Raw genomic sequence first — 19,296 nt, 5'->3', positions numbered from 1 at the left:
AAAGAAATAAAAAATCTGAACAGACTTATAACTAGTAAGGAGATTGAAGCAGTAATCAAACACCTCCCAGCCAGGACTAGATGACTTCACTGACAGATTCTACCAAACATTTAAAGAATTAATACCAATCCTCCTCACATTCTTCCAAAGAACTGAAGAGGAGGGAATATTTCCAAACTCATTCTATGAACCCAACATTATTCTGATACCAAAATCAGATAAAGACACAAGAAAACTACAAATATTCCCGATGAATAAGAGTGCAAAAATTCTCAAGAAAATACTAGTAAACTGAATTTAACAGCATGCTAAAAGGATTATACACCATAATCAAGTAGGATTTATACCTGGAATGCAAGAATGGTTCAACATATGAAAATCAATCAATACAAAACACCACATTAGCAAAATGCTTTTTATAATCAGGCAAGTTTAGAAGGTCTGGGCCATTAACCTGCATCCTCAGAGCTTCCAGGACACTGGGAAGTTCACTTAGGACCCAAGGGAGGCTGGTATATAACCAACCTATAGGTAGCACAGGGCTCATTCCGTTGGAGTAGCAAAATTCTAGGAGTCAACTGTAAGTTGGAACAAACATCAGAAAGTCTTTAGAGCTTGAGACCAAAGCAGGAACTTAGGATGGTTGCAAACATATATCCCTTGGGTATAGATTCTATCCAAAATGCTGGGGTAGTTGGAGTCGTACAGTTGTTCAAAAAGTGTAATAGAGAATCCAGAACTTCTGAGGACTGAATCCTTTGCATATGTACTAAAATCATTGGAAGTGTGTATCTTTTATTAGGTAAGGTTTTATTTTCACTTTAAAAAGTCAGCTCAATATCAGATCTGTTAGGCAACTGTTCTCATAGTGCAGGCTGTGTAATTTTTGAGGCTTGAGAAAGGAGCACAGAACTCTTGACACATATGCCTCAACTCATGACAGGTTTTGGTTTCTTGGATCAACCATCTACAAGATGTACAAGATATTACTTTCTCACTCTGAGAACACAGGGAAATCTAAATATGTCTGAGAATTCTAATAGAAGCTATAGAAACAGAGCTGGTAAATCCTGACCCCTCTTCAAACACTATTTATTCACATGAGATCACAATTTCTGTTCCTCTTACAATCCATCCACTTGATGAGATAATGTGAGGAATAAATAGCATTATATAAAAACTAGGCCAAGACAAAAAGTAGCTTAAAATTTTTGAAGAAAACTCAAATGGTGGTCCATGAGATAGTGAAAATTGAGGGGGAAACAAAATTATGAGGGGAAAATGCCTCCTAGGTCCTAAAAATGAGAGCGTTTACCCTTCAAAAACTGTTATTTCTTCCTTTGAGATTATATTCTCTAACATGAATGTCATGCCGCTGATAATTATTAAGTAGACTAAATATTTAAGCATTTTTTCCCTTAATGGTTCTAGAAATTATTCCCCCTCCCCCCAAAAATGTTTAAAGGTAAAAACTTAAAGGGTAAGACAGCAAAATGATGTAGAGTGAGGAAAGTACTTCACTCAGTGCACACTCAGTTTTTTCACTTCCATTCATAATTATAGCAAAAAAAAATCTCTTGCTGAGTATTTTTAGTTGTTTTACTTAAATAGTTAGGTTTGAGGAAAAAACGTTCAATTTCAAAACCCCTGAAGTTGTTACTGAAAGCTTACACTCATCGTAAATATATACGTGTAGATATACATAGATATACATGTATGTGTCTGCTCTTTTATATGAACAACTCAAAACCATTTTAAAAGCTGTTCTTTTCTGTTTTTGAAATTGCCCTTTTAAATATTTAGAAGTTCCACAGGTGGTGGCTTTAATGGAATTTTTCCCAGAGTAAATTTCTTGGATTGAAATTGCTCCAGTTCTTCTGCTGTCAGTTGATCCTTGGGTGTGAATAACACATTATCTGTGGTGGTGCTGCCACTTGAGACAGGGAGAGAGGCAGACATGCTGCTAATTCCAAAGGCATCACCGGATGACTTGGAAAAAGCAGTGTGAGAACGGGAGCCTGCGCCACCAAAACCAGCCACAGAACTGCTGCTTCCAAAGGCTGGGGCCACGGGAACTCCCACGGGGCCTGCTGCCATGGAAGCTGGAAATCCTGAAAATCTGGGCAATCCAAAACCAGAAGCTGCAGGGCTTTTAAATGAAAATGAAGCAGCAGATGTGATTTCAGGTTTTCTAAATCCAAAAGCTGGAGTAGAAGTAGTGATGGCAGAACTGGCAGAGGGTGCAGCTCCAAATGCTGGAGTATTCTGGGACACAGAAGCGCTTCCAGAAGTGGCAGCGGCAAATCCGGAGCTTGGTTTAAAACTAAAATTCTGAGCACTACCACTGCTGCTGTTATTCACTGGAAAACCTACAAAAACCAGAAAGAGAAAAAAATAATCTATTATAGTCAGAAAATGGAGCCATATTCCGCCCCCCGCCCCTTTTTTTCTTATTTCTGCCATGTTTTGATGTTGAGAAGCTTATTGGAAGGAAGAAGAGCAAAGTGAAACTGAGAAGCTAGAATACACCACTAAACCCGGCCGCCCTGCCTTGCTGCTGTACGGATCTCACGTGCACGGTGATTTTTCTGCTCTCAAGGAGGCAGCTGGAGAAAAGTCAGGGATTAGGGAGCGGACTTTTACTTTCAGCCCCCCTGGTCACACCTAAGCTGTCATCTGAGGACAATACTATGCTGTTAAACACAGTGACAAGAAAGTCCTTAGAGGTGCTGCTCCCATGGCTACGTATTCCTATGAAACTCTTGAAAAATCATTCCTAAAATATACTTGAAAAGCCTGAGCCATATCATCTTTCAAAGAACATGCCCCTTCTGGCCACCATTTCACAAATGCTTGATGAGCCAAATTCTCCGAAGCTTCATTACGGAAGGTGGTCGAATTTAAAATGGCACTTACCATACCTTTGGGCTTTATGATTTGAAACCTATAAAATCCTATTTTTCTAAATCAGTGAAGTCCTGTACTACTTTGATCACTTACCTGGTGACCCAAATGTTACTGTTTGCCTACTGCCAAATCCAAATGTAGGTGCTGCTTGATTTACTCCATCCTTTACCTCGGAGAGCTATAAAAAAAAGTAGGCAAATAATAAAGTACTTGAAGAATAATTCTCAAGCACCTTTTCTATACACTTTATAGATAAATTCAATTTTTAAAATGCGCACTTAAAAATGTGAAGTTAAGGGCTGGCCCCATGGCCAAGGGTTAAGTTCATGTGCTCTGCTTCAGTGGCCCAGGGTTTCACTGTTTTCGATCCTGGGCGTGGACACGGCACCGTTCATCAAGCCATGCTGAGGCAGCATCCCACATGCCACAACTAGAAGGACCTACAACTAGAATATACCACTATGTACTGGGGTGCTTTGCAGAGAAGAAGAAGGGAAAAAATTAAAAAAAGAAGATTACAACAGTTGTCAGCTCAGGTGCCAATCTTCTAAAAAAAAAAAAGTGAAGTTAAAGGTTTGACATAGAAAAATGCCCACAATATGTATATGTATAGAAAAAATGGACCAATCTCAATAAATCAAGAGTGATTGGGTGATTTTAATTTTATTTATGCTTTTTAAATATTTTCTAAATTTCTTCCGTGAACACATTAAAATCAGAAAAATATTTTTAATAATACATTTCAGTGTGTACAGGTTGATCTGCATTTATCAAGAAATCTAGAGCCAGCCCTGATGGCCTAGGGCTTAAAGTTTGGTGCTCACTGCTTTGGCGGTCCAGGTTCACTTCCTGGTCGTGGAACCACACCACCTGTCTTGTCTGTTGCCATGCTGCGGTGGCAGCTCACACAGAAGAATTAGAATCACTTATAACTAGCATATATACAACTATGTACTGGGGCTTTGGGGAGGGGAAAAAAAAAAAGAGAAATCTAGATATTAGGTGAGGGACCTTTAGAGGCTACACAGTCTACTTACTCTATTGCTTGAACTGAAGCTGATTCACAATAACGTTATTAAAAGATTATCACTATAATCTCTTAAACATTTCCTATTCTCCGAAAATACTTTATGCTCTTGCTATTTCCTGCTGTAGAAATGTCTTCACCTCTGCTTACTAAAATCTTAATCTCCCTTTCAAGGAACTTTTCACTTACCTCCAAGAAGCTGTTCCTAATCAACTCAAGCAGATATAATTTCTCTCATTTGGAAGCCCCAATAATATATTTAAAAAATCAACTTTATTGAGGTATAATTTACATACAATAAGATGTATCCATTATATATATATATTTCAGTGAGTTTTCACAAACTTATAACTACCACGACAATCAGGACTTAGAACACTTCCACCATGCCTAAAAGTTCCCTATGTCCTTTTCCAGTCAACCCTGGCCCCAGGCAACCACTCATCAGCTTTCTATCACTACAGATGAAGTTTGTCTTTTCTAGAGTTTCGCATAAACAGAAGCATATACCTTTTTTTGTCTAGTTTCTCTCCCTCAGTGTAATATTCATTAACAGGTAAATGGATAAACAAATTACATTATAACCATACAATGAATGAAAAGAATAAAGAATGAACTAGTGATACATGCTAAGCCAGTTGTGGGTGGGCTCTCTAAGAAAAAAGACATAACTTTATTGACAGAGATAATGAATATGCTATAGTCAGGATCATATATCTTTGGAAACAAGTGGGTATATAGCTCCTACAGGCATTTCTGTATAAGACAAAGAACATACGGTGAGTAAGTGTCCTTCAGTCACGAAAGGATACATTAGTCTAAAGGTGCATTCATAGCATTGTTCCAAAGCAGTTTCTTTTTAAATGCTGATAACCTGGAATCCTTGAATTTATATAATACTTTTCAATTTTCAAAACTAGTACTATCAAGTTAAAAATTTCACCCTAAGAATAGTTTTAGAAAAGCAAAATTATTTGTGCTTTTCTGACTGAGGAAGAGAGAGAAAGCAATTTCAGGACCTTGACTCTAAATGACAATACAGTTCTTGAGAATGTGTGTATCAACTCTTGACAGAGAATGCTAGCTTTGCTTTCCAAATCCAAAGTGAAATTCTCTGTAAAAAAAGCAACAGAAAAGACACTTCCTTGCAGAAAACTCTCCAATACTCACCAAAGCTATTTTAGTTGATGTATTTAGACTTTTCAATTCATTTACCCTGTTCCTCCACTGATTTATTAACTGTTGGACGGAATTTAGCTGAAGAGAGAAGACAGAAAAAAATGAGTCAATTCTGAGTGTTTAAGTCAATCTCTCCAATAAAACTTCACATCTTTATTTGCCAAAAATCACAAAAGTTTTAAAAACATTTTATGGCCCACAACTTGTAAAATCTGCATTGACTTCCCCCTATTTGACAGATATTCCAGCTGGCGTCCCTCTCTCTGTTCTCCAACTTCTTGTATCTGGTTAAGAATCACAAGTACTTGGTTAAGTTATATTTGGATGGGAGGCGAACATGTGCACTAGTTGAAATGCATGATCATGACTGTAAACAACAGAAAAATAGAGAGTTTATGTTCTTTCCCAATTTATTCAAGCCTAGCTTTTTTTCAGGTGAGGAAGACTGGCCCTGAGCTAACATCTGTTGCCAATCTTCCTCTGTTTGCTTGAGGAAGATTGTTGCTGAGCTAACATCTGTGACAATCTTCCTCCATTTTGCATGAGGGATGCTGCCACAGCATGGCTTGATGAGTGGCGCGCAGGTATGTGCCTGGGATCCAAACCTGCCAACCCTGGGACGCTGAAGTAGTACATGTGAACTTAACCACTATGCCACTGGGCCGGCCCCCAAAGTCTAGCGTTTTTATTTTTTGATATTTGATACGTGAGGATGTTAATCTGTATAACAGACTGCATCTTATTTAACTTTGTTTTTCTGGCATTCTTCACAGTGTCTACAACTAAGAGATCCTCCATAAAATGTTTGTCAAATGATGAAAGGGTTTGATTTCTGGGACTGATTGCTGGATAATTTGTCATAAAAATAATGCCATTCCTAGTTACTACAGTCAAAATATATTAGTGCCATTTTAGATAACCAACCAATTCCAAAGAAAGTAATTTCGAAAATAAAAGTAGCCTTGTGCTCAAAAATATTATAGACCTCATCCACTTTGCCAACACACAAGCAAGCCACTAGAAAGAAGATAGCAATTAACAGCTAATCTGTTACCAAGGTAGAGGAACACGAAACAAACTTACATAACTCTGTAAGTTATTGCTGGTTAAGAAGTTATGGTATTCAAGCCTCAACTCCTCTGGTGAAATGTCTGTAAAACCTGAAGTAAGGAATTAATTGGAATCTTTAACATAAATACTAATACTTTTGATAGGATAGTAAAGCTAGAGGGGTTAGACAAGAAAACATGCTAATGTTGATCATTAGAAAATTTTCATAATCATAAGGAAAAAAATCAAAGCCTACACTCTATTTAATATTCAATAAAGTACAAAATTAGAATAAAATGTAGTTGGTTATTTCATCTTTGAGGGGGGAAAATTTTCTAAAGACGAATGGAATGGAAGGAATAACAAAGAAAAGAAAGAGCTGACTACATATACATTCAAACTTCTGTCTTAAAAAATATTCTATATATCATAAAGTATAATAAGCGAAATTAAAAGACAAATGGTAAACTGGGAAAACCACAATTGTAATATATATGACAAAAAAAGAGCTAATGACAATGTATAAACAGCTCTTACAAATCACTGAGAAAAATAAGTTAATATAGGCAAAGATAATGGGCAATTTGCAAAAAAGAGCCAGTAAATAAATGAAACTGAAAAGTTCAATTTAAAAATACAACTCAGAGATAAAATGCTTTATTAGACTGGCAAAAATTAAAAATGGATGATATTTACTGTTATTATTATTATGTGGTGAAACGGATATTCTCTTAAATTGCTGTTAAGGAAATTAAAAAGGTACAACTTTTCTGGGAGGAAAACTGTCAATAAGTGTCACATGCCTTAAAAATGTTCATAACTTCTGACTTGAATAAAATTTCTAGGATTTAACCTCAGGAAATAATCAGATGTGTAAAGGAAACATGTATAAAGATGGTCATTCTAGTATTTTAGTAATAGAGACAAACTGAAAACAACAAAGTAGAATACAAAATTAGATTACGATCCTCATTATACACATAAACACGAAATATGTTTGTGTGTACATTTTTTTTTCCCTTTTGCAGGGAAAGATTCGCCCTGAGCTAACATCTGTTGTCAATCTTCCTCTTTTTTTCTTTTCGCTCCCCAAAGCCCCTCGACATGGTTGTACATGCTAGTTGTAAGGCATTCTAGTTCTTGTACGTGAGCTGCTGCTACAGCATGGCAACAGACAAGACAGGTGGTGTGGTTCCGCAACGGGGCAGTGAACCTGGGCCACCAAAGTGGTGAGCACTTAACTTTTAACCACTAGGCCATCAGGGCTGGTCCTGTGAGTGCATGTTTTAAAAGAAATATACTAAAATGTTACAGCTGTTATCTCTGTGAGATCAGGTGATCTTTATTTTATTTACATATTTCTGTAATTTTCAAGTTTTCCATGGCAACAGCTATAATTTTTATAACTATGAAAACTTTTTAAAAAAGGAAAAAAAATGTTCAGGATATTTTCTACAGAGAATTACATGTAACCTATATATCATTAACTCCAAGGACCACTAGGTGGGAACAAAGAAAAGACTAAATGTTCAAATCAGAACCCTGGATTACCTCTAACAACTTGTCTTTACTATCTTTATTAACTGCTCAGGCCAAAAAACCTAAGAATCACCTTGCATTTCTCTTTCCCCATATCTAATTAATCAGCATCCTGCCAGTTCCAGCTCCAAAACAGAACCCGAATTGGACCAATTCTGTCTCCACTGCTAGTAACTCTAACCAAGTCATTAGCAATTGTCTCCTAACTCATCTCCCTGCCTCTATTTCACCTCCTCTTCCTTGCCCCCAACAGACCATTTCCTTTCACACAAGAGTCTGAGTGAGCTTTTTCTAATCAGATCATATCCCGATCCCGCTTAAAGCTCTTCGAGGCTGCCCAGTGCAATTAGGCCCAATGTGATCTGGCCCCTGGCTGCCTCTCTGGCCTTCTGTCATATTACTGTTTCCCTCATTTACATTCCTCCAGCGATTCAGGCCTCACCAGTGCTCAAACATGCCAACCTTGTTCCCACCAGGGCCTTTGCGCTAGCTATTCCTATTGCTAGGAATGTTTCCCCAATCTTCGTCTAAGTGATATCTTCTACTCATTCAGGACTCAGCTCCAATATTGCATCCAAAGAATGGATAACCACCTTGTCAAAAGGAACATTGTCCCTCTAGTTACTTTCTCCTCCCTCCAGCTGTTCTGCATCTGAACCAGAGAGCACAGAAAATGATCTGAGTGACTGTTTTCTCAGTTCTCTCAAGGGTGGGACAAAAGTAGTACCATTCGAGCTGCAAAAGAAAAGTTAATTCATTATAATGACGCCTAAGGACGTCAGCAGTTCTCCAACTTTTTGGTCTCAGGACTCATTTATATTCTTAGAAATCATTAAGGATCCCAAAGAGCTTTTGCTTACATGGGTTATACATATCAATATTTACCATATTTGAAATGAAAACTGAGAAATGTAGACAATATTTATTAATACATTTAAAAATAAGAAACCTACATAAAAAACAGTTCTCCAAAACAAAAAATAAAAATTTAATGAGATGAGTGGCACTGTTTTATGTACGTAAATCTCTAATTTTTGGCTTAATAGAAGACAGCTGGGTTATTATATCTGTTTCTGCATTCAATCTGTTGCAATATATTGCTTAGTTGAAGTGTATGAAGAAAATCTGCTCTCACACAGATGTGTAGTTGGAAAAGGATGACTTTAATGGCTTTTTCAGATAATTGTGGATATTCTTCTTTGATACTACACCAAAACTTGACAGGTGGTAGTTTCTCAAAGGTCAGCTATAATGTGGATTCAAACCCTACTAATGAACTTTTTGGACTATTATATTAAATTTACTGGTGTACCTTGCACTAAGAATGGATTTTTCAGCCATGCATGATTTTGTAACATCATACATTGGCCATTTGGAAAATATTGGTTAACTGAGTTACTCAGAACTTCCAAATGTTGGCACATGTGATCTTACAATATCAAAAAAAATCATAGCTGTTAATGTCACTATCCATCTCATCAGAGGAGACTTTAAGTATTAAGACACTGTCATGCTCGCAGTGGTTGAAAACAGTTTTTCATAATTCTAATTTTCACCTGAAAGTTTGAATTTTTGCATTGGCAATAAACACTGTCAGTTGTATTCTTTGAAGTGACAGGCTCAATTCATTTATTTTTTAGAAAATGTTACCAAATACCCAAGTCTAAATAACCATAGTTGTCATTCTTTCAAATGAAAATTGTCTGTGAAAAAAGTGACTAGTTCAGCTCACAACTCAAACGATCCCACCAGTGCTTTCTCTCAAGATAACCATACATACTTGAGTATGTGGCAGAAACACTTTATGTGTGCTTCCCATTTCATCACACAGAATATCAAAAAGGTGTGCAATTGGGGCCGGCCTGGTGGTGCAGCAGTTAAGTTCGCACATTCCGCTTCGGTAGTCTGAGGTTCGCCGGCTCAGATCCCGGGCATGGACCTATGCACCGCTTGTTAAGCCAGGCTGTGGCAGGTGTCCCACATATAAAGTAGAGGAAGATAGGCACAGATGTTAGCTCAGGGCCAGTCTTCCTCAGAAAAAGAGGAGGATTGAAGGCAGATGTTAGCTCAGGGCTAATCTTCCTCAATAATAATAATAATAATAAAAAGGTGTGCAATCAAGGGTCAAGATTTAATAAAATTAATAATTTTTACCCCTTCATCAAGGACACCGTAAGTGAAAATGGCATTAAAATTTTTTTAATTGACTACTAGTCTGCTAGTACAGTTTGTTGCCTCTGCCTTAATTCACGCTAAGATACAAGGAGTTTTACTCATCAATGCTTTTGTACCAACAGTGCAAAAATCAACACAGTGAAAATGGCAATTAATGAAAACATTTTTGAACTTGTAATAGCCCCTAAAAGGGTCTCAGGAATAGGTTTGCCAGATTTAGCAAATAATAATACAGAATGCCCAGTTAAATTTGAATTTCAGACATACAACAAATACTTTTTAGTATAAATATATTCCAAATATTACATGGGATACTCATATACTAAAAGTATTATTCTTTGTTTATCTGAAATTTAATTTAACTGGGTGTCCCATATTTTATCTGGCCACCCTACTTAGGGATCTACATCCCACATTTTGAGAACCACTGCTTTAGGAAGGCATTAGGCATTAGGTTCAATTCTGAACTGATTAAAAAAGGCTTAATACTTCTTTATTTTCTTTATAGAAAAATCACTATCTGGAATTATCTTATTTGTATTACTTATTGTCTCCCTCCCTCAAGAACATAAGCTTCATAAGGAAGGGATCTTGTCTATCTTGCTCAACAATATATCCCTAGCACTTGGAACAGGGCAGGGCACAAAAGACATTCAGTAAGTATTTGTTGAATGATTGAGTGAATAAATAACTAAGGAGCGCAGTGACACAAATGCTCACAGAGAATGAGCGGGTAGAGCTGAGACAGAGTAGAGATCCCAGAGTCCCTAGGGATTGCAAGGGCTCTCACCCATTAGGTACCTGCTGTTTACTCAATAGGGCAGAGGCCCAGGACCTCCCAGAGTGGGCTCAGAAAAGCGTAGTGGTCCAGGTTGCAGCCCAGAAAGGGCTTTGCAACTATGGACAAAAGAAAACAGGATGGAAAGGAGTATTCTAAAGAAAAGCTATCCCTGTAGCCCAGCTAAGGCTCCCTACCTTCAAACATTATCTCCAGGATAGGTTTCAACATGGTCTATGAAAAATAACTGCCTTTAGAAGGAGAGATAGGGAAGAAAGAGAGTACAGAGTCAGGAAGCCAGGATCAGGTAGCCAATTAATGGGAGGCAGGATGTAACTCTTCCAGTCACTGTAGGCAGCTCAGAGGTTCTACAGCTGTACCCACAGGGAACCAGGAAAGCACAGTCTGTTCCTGGGCTTACAGAATTAAAATTGTGGTGGGTCCTGATTTTACTATTATCTCAGGAGAACTATGTATCTTAAAAGAACTGTATCTTCCACCCTCAATCTCTGAATTACCAAGTTCATCTAGAATCCTCAGATATTTTAACAATGTCCAAACTCTCCCAACTGTAGCTACATTTGTAGTTAATTTCTTTATTTGGTATGGTTTTGGTTTTAGAAAATAATGGTTGTAAAACTTATTTTAACAGCACACAATTTCTCAGTTACCTGAAATATTAGATTTCTTTTTCACTGGTGAATAAACAGAAAACATCCACTGCCCTGATGATTCCCAAACTTCCATATCTTTTACAATTCCTTCCCTGAAAAAAAAAAAAGAGCAAAGGATCTTTTTCATCTGCTTGTTAAAATTTATTGTTTATAATTTTCAATGACTGAAATTTTAAATTGTAGTAAATATATAATTCCAAATTTTTCCATTATATTTTCTGAAGTGTTCTTTAAAGCACAAACTTACAGAAATATGAACGATATTTCATAATTATAAATATTATTATAATATCAAAGAAGTTCATAATTTTGGTTTCCCAGTACATTGAACCATTAACCAATACATTTATTAAGTGAGAACTATCATACCATATATATTTTAAAGAGCTACAATAAAATAAAACACATAATACTAACTTTAATCTTTCTTTGTTCGTTATCATAAACATCAATCATCATTTAACTGGGAAAGATGTTACCACATAAGTAATGTAGAACCGTAACATTTTTAAAGTGGGTGGACTTTAGAGATCATTTTGTCCAGTTCTCACATTTTGCAAAAGGGGAGATGGACCCATGGCCACACAGTTAATTTGTTGGCAAAGCTGTGGATAGATTCAGCTCTAAATTAAATGTCCCCCCTCCCCCCATCCAGAAGGCTACAATTAATAAAATGACAGATACCACAGAAAGTACTGTATTAAATTTAGGACTTTTACAACATCAAATATAAGAAGGAAGGTTTCATTTGTTCTTCTACTTTTTTCCAAATCAACTGTATATGGTGTATGGCTCAAAATGTTTACCACTGGTTCTAATTTGGTTATGGGAAGTAAAAGACTAGTGAGCATATTTAAGTTCTGTCCTAGGAGCTGAGAGAAGAGTTACAGACAGCCCGGCACTGTTTTGGCACCAGTCATAAATTCTACCATGAATGTTCTCAAGATATGATAAGGTATCTACTCCACAATAATGAAGGAAATCAAGAGAAATCAGTTTGAATGAAGTAACCAAAGTAAAAGTTTTAGAAAGAAAAATATGAGATGCTATAAGTGACCTCCAAGATCACAAGTTGCTTTAAATTACCTCATACTTTGTAAAGAACTCATAATTTACAAAAATGTTATGCAGGACTACCTTAGAAAGATATTCACAATACAGTGTTATCAACAGAAAAGTGGAGAAAGTATAATTAGCCCTAAGAAGTCACTGTAGTGATATGGAAAGATGACATATTTTTAAGTGAAATAAAGTCTAGTAGGATATATGCAAAATAGTGGTTATCTCTGAGTGACAGCATCACAGGTGCTTGTTCTTTTTGCTTGATCTGATTTTTTAATAACGTATTAATTCTTTTTTAAAGAAAATATTGTAGTTACTTTTGAATAAAGTAAGCAAATGAGTAGTAATTTTTCTGAAGGCTTTCACTTACAGAAGTTTCTTTTCATCTTTGTCTTCATCAGAGCTAGGTGAAGCAAATGGATTCTGAGACAATGCAAACCCCCTGTTCCTACTAGTTGAAGCTCCAGAATCAAAAGAACCGAAAGATGGCTTTTCTTGATCTCTGCTGCCCCCCCATGGTGTGGATTTGGAGAAACTGGATGGCTGGATAACATTGGAATATCTCTGGCTGGTGGTATTCCATCCACGTCTGTTACTACCTGAAATAAAAAATAAGACAATTTTACTGGCAAGTCCTCTTTTAAATCTCAAAAATTTTATTATATTTTGTCTTATTACGTGCAGACATTATGCAAAGATTCAACAAGCGCTATATTTCTGCTCATTTTAAATCACAAAACTCTTCATTTTTGATTTATATAGTTACATATAATATCAACAAATCACATAATGGTATAATTGCATTTCTGTTTAACAGGACTTCTGTAAATCCATAGAAAAATACCGATATATTACTAAGTTCAGCTAATATAAGCTCATTAGGTAAACAACTGCTTAACAGTGGAGTGGATAGACGGCATGTAACCTAAATCATAAGCTTCTTCAAGATAAAAAGCTGTGTCTTTATCATTCTTTGCTCCCCCACTGGGCCCTACATAGTAGTAAAGTCTGAAAAATGGACGATGTATTAAAGAGTTCGTTGAATGTAAAAGATTAGATTCTACCCTCTGTCCTTGAATAGATGCTTAAATCTATTTGGCTCAGTCTTCCCTCTTGGAAAAGGACCCCTACCCACCTATTTTTCATAGGGAGATTATAGAGGTAATTTACATGTGAATAAAGTGCACTGAGTTCCTCTGGTATGAGATTTCTAATATTCCATAATTATCAAAATGAGCCAAGATGACTCTCTCGTATCTCTATATTTAAAAAACACCTTATCACTTCAACTATCTCATTTACTCATCACTTCCTAATTGGGGCCAAGATAATTCATCTCGTTTCTGACTGAATTAGGAGATATGCCATTAAATGTATTAAAAAATGGAGTGACGGGAGATATACCCTTTTGCGAAAATTCATCTCCTAACTCTAAAATTACTTAATAAAATCAAAGACAAAAGAAAGTAAACTGCTGGACCAGATCCCTCAAGTAGGGGTTAGTGGTATCTTATTTTTCTAACGTTCCAAATCCTTTGAGAGAGAACACAACTGAAAAAATTCATTCCATCTTTCGTATATGGTTTTTGGTGTCATACTTAATTAATTCCAGAAGTATTCGTTTGTTTCTGGGAGCTAAATACAGTGTTTATTTGAGAAGTTTTATTTATACTTTTTCATGTATCAATCTATCCAATCAACATTTATTTTCTAATTAGTACATTTAGAGTGAGTCTCCACAGAATGTCAAATATTACATTATGTTGTTCCTGGAAATACACTCTCATTTATTAGACCCCAAGTCTTAATTTTTGGTTTGGAATATTTCACTAGATCAATTGTGGGTAATGCAAAAAGGCTATCTTCCAGAAGAGGGATCAGAAGGTCAGGTGAATAGTCCGAACGAAGGGAAGGGAGGGGAGAGGGTTAGCATCGTGTGATACCCTTAAGGACTAAGTTCCAACCCCAAGAAAATAAAAACTATTCATCTGACCTTTAAAACTTTGTGTTGTACTCTGGTTTCACGTCTGATCCCTCCTCTCCTCGAAGACGGTCCTTTTGCATCATCCACAATTGGTTTAGTGAAATATTCTAAAAGCTTCGACAACAACTTAGGCCCAGGGAACAGGTCAGCTTGGTACCCCACATCCCCTTCTCCCGCAGCCCAGAGTTCTTCACGGAGTGTCCCGCCCTCCCACTTTCACCCCAAATTTATGAGCATGTGCATTTGTCTAAGGTACAACTCTGTAGCTTTTATTAGATTTTCCAAGGAGTTTGCGACTTCCCCAAAGTTAAGAGTTCTGACTCTGACCCGAGTTGCTAGCTTCTCCCTAGAAAAAAATTCAGTAAAAATTACAAAGTGTCAAGCGAAAAAACAAGTACCCAAAAGGGTAGTAAGGCGAAGAGCCGCCAATTCGCCGAACCATTGCCACCCAGGCACAAGGTGATTCTGACCATACTTCCGACTTAAACACTCATTTTCTGCCTTTACTACCCACAAAATCCGACGCTCCTAAGACGCGAATAAATAACATTGGAGAGAAACTGTACGCCTGGCCCGATAGGCGGGGTCGGGAAGGGGGCGACGTAGGCACGTCTGCGTCACGTGACCCGTGCGCCGCGGTGCTGCGCCGAGCGGCGGGCCCCACGCGGGACGCCCGTTCCCCACGGCGAGTTCCCGCGCCAGGTCTTTCCCCGCTCGGCTAGCGGCGGAGGATGGAGGGAACGTCACCTGAGGGCTGTGGCTGCCGTCCTCCGACCGCACCCCCGGAGCCGGGATGTTCGTTCCAGCACCGGTTTCCAAAGCGGCACCGGCCTTGAAGGAAGAACTGACAAATGGTCATTGCGCCGGCGTCGCCGACGAGCGGTCTTCAGTCGGCACCCTCGCGAGCGGAGAGCCCAAAGCAACCGAAGGGTCGGGCCCGCTACTGTGACGTCATCTTCTCGCGTCCGGGAAATGTCCTCCCTCTTGTCCCGCCCCAGTGCAGCGAGAGGCGTGGATTTTACCTAATAGGGTTTGAGAGCAGCCGGACCGCCCAGCGCTCCGAGTGTGGCCTGGCGAGGCGGAATGTTTGAAAGGGGACTTGGAAGGGTTTGAGTCGGGTGCCGGACCGGACTTCAATGGAGGCTTGAGGTCCGAAATGAGAGGAAAGCGGGTCAAGCAAACCTCCGCCTCCCTGAGATGAGAAGTAACTGTGGTTTGAGAGACCGAGTCGTACTTTTTCATTTGTAACTGTTGAGAAAGTAAAAATTTGCCCAGTCGTTCATCAGGATGATTAATAGAGTCATATAAAACCACTTGTAACGTTAACGGGAAACAGTGTTTCTTTTAAGGACTGACTGCAAGGGAAAAGTATCATAGTAACTCCCATCTTTGGATGAGTACTACATTCTTAGACGCTGAGAAACCTTGTTTTTAAGGTCCATGTAAACGTTGCTATTTGAAATTACATCGGTAAGAATGAAACATCCCGCTCTTGCCTGCAGGATCTAAGACACTTTGATGCAGAGAAGCAGCCTCGATTTCTATCCAGGTGCAGAGCTTTAGATAAGGGGTTCCTGAAAAGAACATTGCATATTTTCTTAACTTTGTAGTTTCCAAGGAAACATGACCCTGCATCCACTTCTCAGTCCATGTCTGATGTCGATGCCTTAACACACAGCTCTGCTTTGAGTCTATGAAAACTTTCATTTAAATTTCACATAACCTCCACCTTCTCCACAAATCCTACAACGACTATCTTGTCTTTTGTATGGTGAGACAACCCTATCGTTCCTCTGGTGTGCAGTCTCCTTGGTTGCAACCAGTCAATAAATCTGCCTTCGTTGGATTACAGATTTGTCCCTGGTGATTTAGAACGATTGGCCGTTGTTCTTGCCCACATACTTTGGGTTTTGAGGAGAGGGGAATCTATAGGAGCACTAGGAATAATTGGTGCAACTTAGTTTATTTTTTAAAAATCGGTTTCATTTATTTTGAAACAAATTTATGGGCAAGTTACAAGTATAGTACAAAGAACTTTTTCCCTGAACCATTTGAAACTGTATTACAGACCTGATGCTCCATCACCTAAATACTGTTTCTTACAAACAAGGATGTTGTCCTACGTAACCACAATGCAATCACCAAAATCAGGACATTGATACTGATGCATTACTGTTATCTAATCCATAGATCCCGTTCATGTTTTGCCAAATGTCCTAATAATGTCCTTTACAGGAAAAGGATCTATAGTTCAGAATCATTGTTGCTTTACTCATGTTTTTTTAGTCTCTCTCATTCTGGGACACTTCCTCAGTCTTTCCTTGACTTTCATGACCTTGACACTATTAACGATTACAGCTGGTTATTTTGCAGCAGTTCCTCAATGCAGATTTATCTATTTTCTCCTGATATGCATCTCTGGCAGGATTATCACGGAAATGATGCCATGGTCGTCACATTGCACCTGTCAGGTTGTGCACGATTTCAATTTGTCCCATTACCTGTTATGTTCACTTTGATCACTTGATTAAGGTGGTGTCTACCAAGCTGCTCCACTGTAAAATTAATCTTTTCTTCTTTGTTATTAATAAGGATTTGGTGGGGAGATACTTTGAAAATATATAAAAAATCTCACTTTACCAAACTTTTAGTTCATTTATTTATTTGTCTCAGTATGGATTCATGGTTTCCAATTTTACTCAATGTGTTATAAGCTTTACTATCATTATTTATTTTGATGCTCAAATTAGCCCCAATTTGGCCATTGGGAGACCCTTTAAGTTCTTTCGTCCTTTTGACACATCCCATGATTCTTTGGGCACTTCTTCACTTCCTGGACCAAAAGATGCTACAGGCTCATCTTACACTTTCCCTACTCCAGTCCTGGAATCAGCCATTTCTCCAAGGAGCCCTGGGTCTTTTTGATGGTCCTTAGAAGCCAAGATCTAAGCTCTAAGTTTGCTCATTGCTATTGTGATGTCCTTGCTCCTGTAGGAAAAGAGGGAGAATTCTCTACCCACTCCCCTTTTCCCCTTTTTTATGGCTGGTCAAATAATTAAAATGACATAAGGCAGGTTAGCAGGAGAAAGTCAAACAAAGTTTAATGCATGTACATGGGGAATTCACATAAGCATGACGAATTCCAAAGACAGTCAGGCAAAATGAGGTATATATGTCTCTCTGGACTAAGGATAGGGAGATAGAGGTCTGAGACTTCAAAGAGGGAGAAGGCAATTTACAGAAAGATGCAAAGAGTTAATATTTGGTAAACAAATGTTTGCTGGGCTATCTATAGACAATGGGACCTGAGAGAGATCTTTTGATAAAATGGCCCTTGCTAGATGCCTTCCTGCCTACTAGACCTAGAATTATCCATGGTGCTAGCTCCTTCCCGGGATGGGCCCTTCTATCTTAAATTGTTTTAGGTAATTTGGAGGAAGATCAAATGTTCTTCCTGAGTCTTCTGAGCCTTGATTGTCTTCAGCTCGAAATAATCTGCATACCAAAGTGGCGCATCTTGGGGCGGCCTGCCCTGAACCCCATCACTCCCAGGCCCTTTCATGGGCATACATACGGAATACATACTATAGACAGACACACATTTACATCAATACATATTTCTGTATATTTATAAAAAACTGAGTTCCCACTGATAACCTCCAATTACAACCCAAGATCACAGGATTCATTTTATTTTTCTTCTATATTTCTATCTTCCTTCTTTGACAGAAACTTGGCTCCCATTATTAACATTTATTTTGAGCAATCCCCTTGTATTAACAAATCTCACATTGTGGTCCCTGACTTCTTGTCCATGGCAGCATGTATAAGGACTCTGCTGGGATCAAAGACCTAAAATAATACAGTGGTGGCTGATGCTTAAATGAGAGTGAGCATGGTGCTCGGTGAAGGTGTGGAGGTGGCAAGGCCAGAGTCCTGACTGAGATCATCCAGATGGAGTGCTGTGTGAGACGATGAGAGCCGAGATCAGAGGCATGTGGAACTTGGTAGTGATCAGTTAGGGGAGAGGTAAGTGGAAAACAGGAAAGTGGGGCCACTGCAAGGAAACTTCTAGTTTCAAGTTGGCAGAGTAAAAATACTTCTGTCTCCCGTTCCTCTTGAAAATCATCTCAAAATAAAAGGGAAAAAAATCATGTTGGATTATACTAGGACATAATTATAATCTCAGACCACAATTTCTTTTAAAGATTGGCACCTGAGCTAACATCTGTTGGCAATCTTGTTTTTCTTCTTCTTCTTCTCCTCCCCAAAGCCCCATAGTACATAGTTGTATATTCTAGTTGTAGGTCCTTGTGGTTGTGTTATGTGGGATGCTGCAACAGCATGGCTTGATGAGTGGTGCCACGTCCATGCCCAGGATCCGAACCAGTGAAACCCTGGGCCGCTGAAGTGGAGCATGAACTTAACCACTGGGCCACAGGGCCGACCTCCTCAGACCACAATGTATGAAGAGTGTATGAAAGAGTGAATGACCACAATTGAGAAGAGTAAATAGTAAGTTACCTAGAAGAGAGGAAGAAAGTCAGATTCCTGTAAGGTGGACACTGATGTTCCCAGAGAAGGCAAAAAAGCCTCAGGAATTGAGAACCACCAGGTACCACAGAAGGGTGGATTATTTGAAAATCTCCATGAGGTGCAGTTAGAACCCAGTGCCATAAGTCCACCCAGTGAGGTGACTATCCCTACCTGATGAGAGAGAGGTTTTTTCTTGAAAAACAGGAACAAGAGAAGCTTCAGAGTCCAGGACATCAAGTACAGACAGGCAAGTTATGGTACTGACAAGAGAGGGCCTAAGCTATGCTTATTGAATGGTCACTTAGTCCCCTTGTCTGAGCTCTAGAAATCCTGCAGCCAGGCTTAGAGACCCCCTCTTCCCAACTTGCCCTCCCCCACCCAAGGA

The 19,296-nt window shown here is 38.6% G+C and overlaps 1 protein-coding gene across 3 annotated transcripts; it reads right to left on the bottom strand.

Annotated features, from left to right (window-relative positions):
* Window positions 1-1,689: 1,689 nt before the first annotated feature.
* On the bottom strand, window positions 1,690-17,010 carry NUP42 (nucleoporin 42). 3 transcript variants are annotated; one of them, XM_014830620.3, is made up of 7 exons: window positions 15,123-17,010; window positions 12,762-12,990; window positions 11,327-11,421; window positions 6,197-6,273; window positions 5,105-5,191; window positions 3,001-3,085; window positions 1,690-2,369 (listed from the first exon to the last, which is right to left on the bottom strand). In XM_014830620.3, exons 1-7 carry the CDS (start codon window positions 15,232-15,234, stop codon window positions 1,792-1,794), a joined length of 1,263 nt encoding a protein of 420 aa, XP_014686106.2. In that variant the 5' UTR covers window positions 15,235-17,010; the 3' UTR covers window positions 1,690-1,791. The 3 variants fall into 3 exon arrangements, with proteins under 3 accessions (XP_014686106.2, XP_070366306.1, XP_070366312.1); XM_070510205.1 differs by having other exon boundaries at window positions 14,385-15,322; XM_070510211.1 differs by having other exon boundaries at window positions 14,774-15,260.
* Between the last annotated feature and the right edge of the window lie 2,286 nt (window positions 17,011-19,296).

This window comes from Equus asinus, chromosome 1 (genome assembly GCF_041296235.1).
Source record: "Equus asinus isolate D_3611 breed Donkey chromosome 1, EquAss-T2T_v2, whole genome shotgun sequence".
In the NCBI taxonomy this organism is placed as follows: domain Eukaryota; kingdom Metazoa; phylum Chordata; class Mammalia; order Perissodactyla; family Equidae; genus Equus; species Equus asinus.
This window is presented reverse-complemented; position numbering and strand designations above follow the sequence as displayed.

What these genes read in the sequence shown, in the direction of transcription:
- NUP42 (XM_014830620.3), bottom strand. Translation starts at nt 15,234, where the DNA reads ATGACCATTTGTCAGTTCTTCCTTCAAGGCCGGTGCCGCTTTGGAAAC. An exon ending in ACGGCAGCCACAGCCCTCAG is followed by an intron (nt 12,991 to 15,122) that starts GTGACGTTCCCT and finishes TTTTTATTTCAG; the next exon opens with GTAGTAACAGACGTGGATGG. An exon ending in AAAGAAATCTAATATTTCAG is followed by an intron (nt 6,274 to 11,326) that starts GTAACTGAGAAA and finishes TCCTTACTTCAG; the next exon opens with GTTTTACAGACATTTCACCA.